Genomic DNA, 11118 nt, shown 5'->3' on the forward strand with positions numbered 1-11118 from the left:
GCCTCTCTGTCCACCTGTCTGTCTCTCTGTCAACCTGTATGTCTCTCTCTCGTTCTGTCTGTCTCTCTGTCCACCTGTCTGTCTCTCTCGTTCTGTCTGTCCCTGTCTCCAGCGAACGGCGTTGGGGACGTCTGTGAGAACGACTTTGACAATGACGCGGTGATAGATTTGATGGACGTGTGTCCGGAGAGCGCTGAGGTCACTCTGACGGACTTCAGAGCCTATCAGACGGTCATCCTGGACCCAGAGGGCGACGCCCAGATCGACCCCACCTGGGTGGTCCTTAATCAGGTGAGCCACCCGACCTCTCGTCACTCTGACTGTGGTTTGATGTCGCTGTAAACAAAGTTTATTAACTCTGCGTGCGTTTTGTCTGCAGGGTATGGAGATAGTCCAGACGATGAACAGTGACCCCGGTTTAGCTGTGGGTACGTGGATTTGATTTAATCATTTTGTCCAGGGTTAGATTTGGATTACTGATCCTGACCTCCTCCGTGGGTCTGCAGGCTACACGGCGTTTAATGGCGTCGACTTCGAGGGAACGTTTCACGTCAACACGATAACCGACGATGACTACGCCGGCTTCATCTTCGGGTACCAGGATTCTTCGAGTTTCTACGTGGTGATGTGGAAACAGACAGAGCAGCAGTACTGGCAGTCGATCCCATTCAAAGCCACGGCCCAGCCGGCACTGCAGCTCAAGGTCTGTACTTTACTCTGCCTACAGTACTCTGAGTACTCTGCAGTACTCTGCTGGTCTCTGCTGTTCCTCTTTGCGGGCCTGGTGGTCTGTGGTGTTTCAGAGGCCTCACAGCTCTCTGCTGCCATCAGGTGGCTTTAATTGCTGAGTCGTGCAGCTGCAGGTCAAAGCTTCAATCAGGTGTTCAAGCATTTTCATATACAATTAAAATACAAGAAAATAACCTGAAAAATAGAAACAAAAAAATAAAGTAAAAAACAAAAACAAGGAAATGACTTAAAAATAACTAAATCTTTGACATTATATACATTTTTAATCATGATAATTTTAAATATATTTTTCCTGAGCTTTTTTAAAAGTTATATTCTAAATTTTCTAATTTCTTGTAATTCGCAGGACATCTCTTACCAAGTTGATCATTGCCTTTTTCCAATGTTTTCAATAGAAATCTAGAAGCAAACGTATGCACGCACATCCGAACCAAACGTGGAGCAGGCGCTGAACAAAAAGTGAGACTAGACTGATGAAGAGCTGTCTCGCTCGAAATGTCACTGTTTCTTTTGGTCATTAAATAAGTGGTAACTGGAGCCCTGCGGTGTGTGAGCCATTTTTCGCCTTTTTACTTTTTCAGTAGGAATCAAACCAACTCGCTCCGGTTTAAATACTTGTGAAAGGCACCTGAATGCAGCACGAGAAAAGTGACAATGTTCCAGGTTTAAAAGGGTTAATCTACAGAGATATAATAAATACGATAACTGTCCTGCAGGCGGTGAAGTCTCGGACCGGACCAGGGGAGTTCCTGAGGAACGCCCTGTGGCACACAGGAGACACACCTGGAGAGGTGAAGCTGCTCTGGAAGGATCCACGAAACTTAGGCTGGAAGGACAAAACCTCGTACCGCTGGCAGCTCAGCCACCGGCCGCAGGTGGGCTACATCAGGTGAGACTAGAGCCAGACCAGGACCAGCCTGAGCCCGGGTTTCTCCGACACACACTGCCTGCGTGATTAGCACGTGAACGCTTCCTCGCTGAACTGCTGCGGCTCGCGCGCTTGATGTGGTCACACAGACGGGGTTTGTTGCTGCTGCGGCACTGCCTGCTGCTGTAACTGTATTTCCATAATCAAAACCAATACTGCTCTTATTTACGGATCCATGTGAGCTACTGTAATGTCAGCAACGTGGTCCTGCTGATATTTCAAAATTTAAAGTCTCATGTCAACAACTGAAGAGATTCTGCCAACAGAAACGTTGTCAGAGAGCTTTTAGCCTGAAACGGGAACAGGCAAGATTGAGAGAAAAGGAAAAATCTGTATTTCTTCACGTCTCTGGGCTGGTTTCTATCAACCCTCAATTGTGCAAATTGAAATTGCGAATATAAAATATGGCTAATGGAATCACGTCAATTTTGATAAAAAACATTTATTGCAAAAAAGTTTTTACGCTTGCATAAGGTGGTATTTCATGGGATCTGAAAAAGCTGTATTTCACAAAACTGCAGTGGGAACACTTTTTTGGCTTTTCTGGGTCTCATGATGCTATGAGGTCACATGATGCTATGGCTATAGCATGAGCTGTAATTGCATCACACAACTCTGTCAACTCTGAAAGTTGAGCGCATCAGTGGAAACACAGTCAGCTTACAATTGTTTTTTAATAAACATTTCAAAAATATCTCATTAGTTTTCTGCAAATCTGTAACGGAAGCCCACCTAGTGACAGATAGAGACCATGAAACAGTGGTGAAAGGCGATTCGACGCAATATGATTATCAAAAGAGCATTTGACTGTGTGTTTTTTGCTGAAAACCGTGTGTGTTACATGGATAAAATCGGAGAGCCTCCTGTCCTCTCGATGTGCCGCAGCTGAGCAGCGCTGCTGCAGGGGCAGCTCTGAACTGTTCACACGAGGGCTGAAAAAAAGAGCTTCCACGATACTGCTCTCACAGACAGTGTGGCCCAGGCATCAGACCCGAAACAACGGGTATAAACTGCACTGATACTGCAGTATTACAGTATCCTGTAGTCTAGATACCGCAGTACTCTGTAGTACTGATGCTTTAGTATAACATTATCCTGTAGAACTGTGTAGTAGTAATGATACTGTAGTATAGCATTATAGTACAGATAATGCAGTGCCCTGTTGCACTGACACTGTAGCACTCTGCAGCACTCTGCAGTACTTTACAGTACTCTGCAGTACTCTGCAGCACTCTGCAGTACTTTGCAGTACTCTGTAGTACTCTGTAGCTTGCAGCTGTCTGTTCTCCGTCTCTTCCTCTCTTTACTTTTAACTGCATTCTTTCCCCTCTGAAACTTCTTTGTGGCTCCGGGGCCCCCCGGTACTCTATTGTACTCGTCTCCATGACAACCAAAGCCCTGGCAAGAATCCGCCTCAGCAACCGTTGATATGCAGATCAGACGAGAGACAGAGAGACGCACTGCAAAAGTTTTCACATAAAACATACGAACACTCTCAAACTGTCAGGATTTATCAGACTGTTAATTTATCGACAACAACAACAACAATAATAATAATGATCATAATTCTGATACTTGTGATCCAGCTCAGCGTGTTTGGATGTAAAGTTTGTCTTTGATGACGTCAAAGTTGAAGGGAAATAAAATGCAGGACCGTAAACAGAAAGAGAAGCTGTTAGTTTAAATATGTATTTAACACTTTCAGGTTAAAGACGAACTATGATCCATAAGAATTTAGTTTCTCTTTGTTTGTATCTGGATTTTATTGAAGTTTTATTTGGGTTTTCAGACTCTAACAGGAGGATTTAAAGGAGGCGTCCTCAGAGTCACTGAAACGTTTCTGAAACAGCAGATTTTAAGAGTCTGGACTCACATTCTTCAGTCGCTCAGAGAGAAAGAAATAAAAGAGGAGGAGGAGGTTTCTGTGGAAAGTCTTTTCACAGAGCTGAAGAGAGAGAGAGTGCAGAGGTCCAGGTCTGTCTCTCTGTCTGTCTCTCTGTCTCTGTCTGTCTCTCTGTCTGTCTCTGTCTGTCTCTCTGTCTGTCTCTCTGTCTGTCTCTCTGTCTGTCTGTCTGTCTGTCTCTCTGTCTGTCTCTCTGTCTCTGTCTGTCTCTCTGTCTGTCTCTCTGTCTCTGTCTGTCTCTCTGTCTGTCTCTGTCTGTCTCTGTCTGTCTCTCTGTCTGTCTCTGTCTGTCTCTCTGTCTGTCTCTGTCTGTCTCTGTCTGTCTCTCTGTCTGTCTCTGTCTGTCTCTCACACACTGTATGATCTTAAACTCAAACACAGCTCAGTCTGTTCAGCTGCTGCTGCACTTGTATTTACATTTTGGATATTTCAGTGCATAAAAGTGTTTTGGAAATATAATATATTCAGCAATATGTTCTTGCATTGTATTTATTATGTTACAAATATATTATTATTTCCGTCTGAGATCTGTAAAGAAGTCAAAGATGTCAGAGGAAATGGTTTATTCGTGCACCGTAAGATATGTAACGGGACATATCTGTTTCAAACATTTCTCTCTCCCACAGTGTGCCTGACCACACCTCGTTTTAAGGTCCACACGCCCGTGGATGCACGGCGTCGGTCTGAAACAACGACAGCTGTGCTCCGCTTTGTGCCGGCCGTGAGACAGGGCCCACGGTGTTTCTGTCTGAACGTTTGGCTTCTAAAAGCTCATTTATGTCCATAGCCGGTGTTTTATTGTCCATATTTGTGCACCTTTTTCTGAACGCTTACAGGTAATGACCATGAATTGTATGAAAAGTTGGGGGACGTGCCTCCAACTGCACAGACATGAAGCTAAAATGTCCAGTTTCAGCTCTCGTGATGTAATTTGGAGCCTGAGTGCGCAGTAGCGATGTCCGCGGTGTCACGTTCATGACGTCCATCTAGATGTACACCACGAGTCTCGATCTCAAAAAGTAACACCTGCATAAACTTTGCTTACGCCTGAAACGTGGATGTGTAATACGGTTTTTGACGCTCCTGCTGTCCTGGTCTCTGACCTCCTTGTACTTCCCTTTTAAGCTTTTTATTTTCTGCTAGCGCTGTAGCCAACAGCGGTTAAAACCGCATGTCTGGATTTATATACGGCCTCACAGACGTCTACAGCACTGCCTCCGGATCAGGTTTCGTATATAAAGGGAGTTTATATGAGCCTTAACCCTTCGTGTCCCTGTCCTCTGTGTTTCAGGATCAAGCTGTTTGAGGGGATGGACATGGTGGCCGACTCTGGCGTTGTGATCGACACCACGATGAGAGGAGGCCGGCTCGGCGTCTTCTGTTTCTCACAGGAAAACATCATCTGGTCCAACCTGCGCTACAGGTGTAACGGTACGGTATATTTGAAATTCTAAATATTGATGGAAAGATGTTCATTTTTATTGTGAATGCATATCAGCTCCAAACACCATTATCGGCATCGTTAACTACTAATAATCTGTATCGGCCCTAAAAAAAACCAATATCGGTCGACCTCTGTTTTCAGTCTTTGATTTTTAATGTCATATTATATAATGTAATATATTCTTAACTCAGCAAAGTGACTGATGATTTTTACACCCAAAGCAGACAGTAACATGAACTGAACTTAAGCGATATTTTCAAAATGTTGACAAAACTGTGAGATGACTACAACTTCTCCTCTGGTGATAACATCCCAGTAACCATGGCGATGGATGTTCAAAACATCAGCAGCTTTATTTCTATTGCAGCCACCGCACTCGCCGTCATTATTTCCAATCCAAGACCTCACAGCGTCATGTGACCTCACAGCGTCATGTGACCTCACAGCGTCATGTGACCTCACAGCGTCATGTGACCTCACAGCGTCATGTGACATCACAGCGTCATGTGACCTCACAGCATCATGTGACATCACAGCGTCATGTGATCTAGAAGACACTAGAGAAGTCTAGAGAAGTATTGCCATTGCAGTTTTGCCAAATATGGCTTTTTCAGATTCCCTGAAATACCACCTCGTGCGAGCATTAAATCTTTTTTGAGATAAATTGGAGTTTTTTTTCCGAAATTAACGTGTTTCCATCAGTGTTTTATACTCACAATTTCAGTTTGTGCAGAAAAGTTATGCTTTGCAGTCAAATGTAATGTGATTTTATCATTTTTAGATTGTCCGTTATTGACTTCAGTTAACGTTCATTAATGAACACAAACTCACAGTTTCCCTCTGCGATCAGTAAAATATTGGTTGACTGATTCTGATTGATTTCTTGTTTCAGACACGGTGCCCGAAGACTTCCAGACTCATCGCAAACAAGTTTTGATGCACATTCAGGTGTGAGAGCTGCAGAGGATCAACACACACACACACACACACACACACACACACACACACACACACACACACAGCCTGAGCGCCTCTGAAACCATCAGTGACTGTCGTCTGTGTGTGTGTGTGTGTGTGTGTGTGTGTGTGTGTGTTGAATGAGAGGAGGATGTTTGGTGTCAGAGCAGCGCTGACGAGAAGCACCTGAACGCTGCAGGTGTGAAAGGTGTCGCCGTGTTTCTCTGTTCAGACAAACTTTAACTCCAAATTTGAAAGTCGAACACATGAAAACAGTCACAGCTCTGACTGCTGTAAACTCGTCTGAGGAGAAAAAGTCGTCGATCCTTTCAATAACGTTCGGTTTGTCTTCGGATCGTCTCCGATCACTTCAGTTTAACGGAAGACAAACGAGGTGATAAGCTAACGTTACGCAGAGTCTTTGGGTCCGATGGAGAGGACAATCATCCTTTACATGCTTCTGTGTTCTCAAATGTACATATCTTTGTTGAAATAAACTCCGTCCACGACTTTTCCTAAAAACGATGATTTTGGTTTTTTTTATGATTTTCACACTAAAAAACTCTGCTGCGTTCACTGTCCGCCGCAGCCTCCGGAAACATGCAAACATGCTCAGGTTAGCGTGTGTGTTAGCATGTTAACGTGAGTCCAGCTGAGGCCGATGGGGCCTCATTAACCCTTTAAAACCTGGAGCGACATCACTTTTCTTGTGCTGCTTTCAGATGCTTTTCATAAGTATTTAAACCTTTGAGCCCTGAAGTTGGTGCAATTTTTATCAGAAACTGGAAAAAAGGCAACAAGCAATTTGGTAAGAAATGTTCCACAAATTGCAAGAAATTAGTAGATTAAACAAATAATTGTCTGTGGAAAAACGATTCAATTATATACTTAAAATTATGTCACAAAATAATTATAAGTTTTAAAGCACTTTTTCAAAGAAAATGTCTTTTTGAAACTTTTTTAATTTGTTAATTTTCTTGTACTTTTAACTAATATCTTGCTAATTTGAGGGTCATTTTTTCTTTCATTGCTCATCGCCTTCTTTTAAAAAAAATCAACCCAGTTTGCTCAGGTTTTCAGGGGTTAATGCTGCAGGTCATTTGGTCAGCTTGTGTCGTTTTTCTCTCTTCTACCTCGTGTTTCTCCGAGCTCCGGTGACGTTTCTCTGCTCGGTGTCTGGAGGTGGGGGGGTCGTGACCCCTGGGCCGGGGAGGCCGGGACGAGTGCAATATTGGAGGGGGATCTGACAACAGTGCACCGCATCCCGGACCTGCCCGACCCCGGGAGGAAACACACCACACAGCCTGAAACACACACACACACACACACACACACACACACACACACACACACACACACACACACACACACACACACACACACAGGAGGAGAGTTAAACACCACAGAGTTCGAATGTTGAGTCTGCAGCTCGGCAGGCGTCTCCTCTGTGTCACACCATCCACCTCCAGAAGACGCCTCACACACTGTTTGACTTCAGAAACGCTGATGTGATATTTATGAAATGTACAAATGTAACGTGTTCATGGTTTGCAGAAAAGTACGACGTTTTCGGCTGAGCGGTCTGCTGCGTAACGTAACATAACTAACGTAAAATTCAAATAAAAGCCTCCTCCCAGTTAGACGCCCGGCCTGGTGATGCATTTTGACAAATAAAGGCCCGTCTCTATTAGAGGCTGACTCTGGTTTCCATGGTTACCATGCAGTTCATTTTTATGTGAGCTCTTTGGAAACCAGGATGTTGGCGAGCTGCCGGAGTCAGAGGAAGTTAGCCGCTTAGATCACAGACAAAATGTAAATATGTTTAAATTTTTGTCAGTATGGACACACAGTGTAAGCTTAGTAAGATTCTCACAATTTAATCTTTCAGTTAATTTTACTGAGACGGCGAGCAGCAAAGACGAATCAGCGCAGTAAACAAGAGACGCAAAGATAGATGTAGAAGTCTTTTGATAAAAGGTTAGTGAACAATGGCCAGTGAACTATATCCATAATTAATAATCAAAAATTATTTTTGACAGAATTATTTTATTTTTTTGCGTTTTTTCTTTAAAGCAAATTTTCCGTAATTTTCTTGTACTTAGGCCATTTCCTCTTTCCCATGTTTTTGGAAAAAATAAATAAATTTACCCAGGCTTTAAAGGGTTAAATAAATGATTTGATTGTATTTCCATCTTTGCGGAGCAGCAGTTTCCTGTGAAGGGAATTAAAAGCTCGTCTCGTGGACGTCTGTCCCAAATATAAGCCTGCTGAGGTCAATGATTTAAGAAAATAATATTCCCGGCTGTTAATTAATTAAGCTTTACATCAGTTTCTTTATTAAACGCAGCTTAATGCAGTTTCTGACCGCTTGCAGCCGTATTTGGTGGCATTTCTAAGAATCATTCTTAAATTTAACGTTATCGAACTGCAGAAACAAGCTGAGAGAAAAAAACTGTCAGCAAACTTTCAACAATGTTTGTTTCCCATAATTTTAATCTTCCACTAAATTCAGATATTGTAGAAAGAAATTATTTTTATATATATTTTTTTATTTTATTAACGTAAAGTTTTCCAAAATCCTTCTGATATTAATTTTTTCACTTAATATAATATTTAATAATAATTTATGGATAAAATAAACGACTCCATAAAATTATTACATATCAGATCAAAAGTTAAAATTATGACTTTTTGTTTTTGTTTTACTGGCAGAAATAAAGATCCACAGATTCAAACAAAAACATTTCTGACATAAAATGCTTCGTTCAAAAAAATAATTTAATTAATTAAATAATTAATAATTTAATTAAATGAAAGAACATAAACAGATTTGAGATTAATAGAACAATAACAAAAAGGCCAGAAATAAAGAAAACTGGACAATATTATATTATATATATTTTATAATGATTCATTCAGCTACTGCACTGAACTGAAGTACTTTTGCTTTATGTCACTACTTCCATTTTCGGCAGCTTTCCTCAACATCTGAGGTGATTTTTGTACTTTTGACTGCAGAACATTTATCTGATAATTTTTTGTTTTCAGATTCATAGTATTAATACGTCCTATAATGAAATACTAAATGATGCTCAGTCGTGTATAAAGTAATAAAGTGAGCTCCACCTTCAGCAGCTGCTGCGTTAAAGTGATAAAAACATTAATGCTTCAATAATTATAACATGATAATAAGGCGATATATTACTCTGCATCACGAGTACTTTTACTAATTTGATGCTAATACTTTTGTACTTTTACTACATGTTTTGAATGCAGGACTTTCTACACTGTGGTATTCTGCTGAAGTAAAAAAAAAAATCTGAATACTTTTTTCACCTGCTGCTGTCAGACTCTGGATTTTTTTTCTTAAATAATACCACCACAGGTAATGACTAATAAACAGAATACATTATAGAAGTACCCATAAAGAGTGCTTTTACTTGTATGCATATTTTGATGCTAATACTCGTGTACTTTTACTTATGTAACATTTTGAATGCATAATTTCTGCACTGTGGTATTACTACTTTTACTGCCGTAAAATGTCTGACTTTTTCGTCCACAGCTGTAAGTACCAAAAGTAAAAGTAAAAGTACACATGGTTTCTCTTGTACTTTTACGTATGTAGCATTTTAACGCAGGATGTTAACTTGTAACAAAGTGTTTCTACATTGTGGTATTAATACTTTTACTGTAGTAAAAGCTCTGAGTACTTCTTTCACCTCTGAAAACATGCTGATATATTAAGTGTGTTGAAGCTTTTTTGTTCGTAGAATTCAGAAGTAGTTTCACAGTTTTTCTCAACATCCTTCAGAAAAACAATAAAATAAGTTTTTTTAATTGCTAAATTTCTGTCAATGCTTTTTTAAAAAGTTGCCCACATCATTAACAGATTTTGTTTTTTTAATATATATATATATATATTTATATAGTTTTTTAATGTGAGTTTTTGCAGAAACTAAACATAAAAAGTCTGTAAAGATACAATCAGTGATATTTTTCGTGACAAAAAAATCAAACTGTGTCTGAATATTCAGATAAAAACTGAACTCACCGCCTCGACTGCAGCTTCTCTGTGTGTGTGTCGGTGGTTTGTGGTCTGTGGAGGGTCTCAGTCCGCCAGCCTCTCACTCACACACACACACACACACACACACACACACACACACACACACACACACACACACACACACACACACACACACACACACACACACACACACACACACACACCCCTCTAAACACTAACAAAGGCCGTGAGCTGCTCAGTGAGGCGGCGAGGGGCCCCGCTTCACTCTTAAAGGGCCGACAGCTTCACCTGCCTCACGGCGCTGCACCCTCCGTCTGCACACATCACCCTTCAGTCACACACAACTTTATTTAAAAACACGGAGCAGATGAAACAAGTGAAAATGATGAGACAGTTTGATGATGGGCGAGTTGTCTAACACCGTCAGGGAGTCACTGCTGCCTCCTGCTGTCTGTCTCATGTCACTGCTCCTCCAGCTGATCTCAGATCAGACGACTGTTCACCAGTGATCAGCTGATCACCTCAGAACTAACAATAACAATAATGATAAATTAGTATAAATGACATATTTAACACAAAAAGATGATATTTACTTTGAAGCATTTTAACACAGATATTATAAAAACAGAAATTCATTAACAAATGACCCCAAAATTAGCAAAAAATTAGTAAAAAGATACAAAGAATTCCTGAAATTAGCAAAATTATCAGGAGGAAAAAAAGTCATCTTTTAAAAAGTGCTACAAATTTAAATAAAATCAATAACAGTATTGTAGAATAATATATTACAATATATATAGTATAATACATTTTTGTATTTGTTAAAATACTGTTTTTAAATAAAGTTTCAACTTCCTGGAGGTCCAAAATAAAAATAAACTGCTCTGTGTGTGTGTGTGTGTGTGTGTGTGTGTGTGTGTGTGTGTGTGTGTGTGTGTGTGTGTGTGTGTCTGCGTGCGTGTGTGTGTGACAGTTGTCGTGCAGCAGCTGCTGGTTGTTGGTGATTTATTTAGAAACGTCAGCTGTGAACGCATGGCGAGCCAAAGACCAGAACCTGGAGTGGGACAGACCTCATAGACCCAGACAGACCTGAACAAATCCGGACA

At 41.0% G+C, this 11118-nt stretch overlaps 1 protein-coding gene across 3 annotated transcripts in view; it reads left to right on the forward strand.

Annotated features, from left to right (window-relative positions):
- Positions 1-11118, forward strand: part of thbs3a (thrombospondin 3a) — a 25374-nt gene extending 14256 nt beyond the window's left edge. For 2 of the 3 annotated variants that reach the window (XM_088084775.1, XM_088084774.1), the window contains exons 18-24: positions 113-291; positions 380-428; positions 507-703; positions 1467-1639; positions 4873-5012; positions 5918-5973; positions 10986-11118. In XM_088084775.1, the coding sequence (XP_087940901.1) occupies positions 113-291; positions 380-428; positions 507-703; positions 1467-1639; positions 4873-5012; positions 5918-5973; positions 10986-11105 (914 nt within the window). In that variant the 3' untranslated portion in view covers positions 11106-11118. Of the gene's footprint in view, positions 1-112; positions 292-379; positions 429-506; positions 704-1466; positions 1640-4872; positions 5013-5917; positions 6505-10985 lie in introns of those variants that run through there. The other variant, XM_088084776.1, reaches the window with a different exon arrangement.

This window comes from Plectropomus leopardus, chromosome 11, assembly GCF_026936395.1.
Source record: "Plectropomus leopardus strain MGB_pleo_1.0 chromosome 11, ASM2693639v1, whole genome shotgun sequence".
NCBI classification, from domain to species: Eukaryota; Metazoa; Chordata; class Actinopteri; order Perciformes; family Serranidae; genus Plectropomus; species Plectropomus leopardus.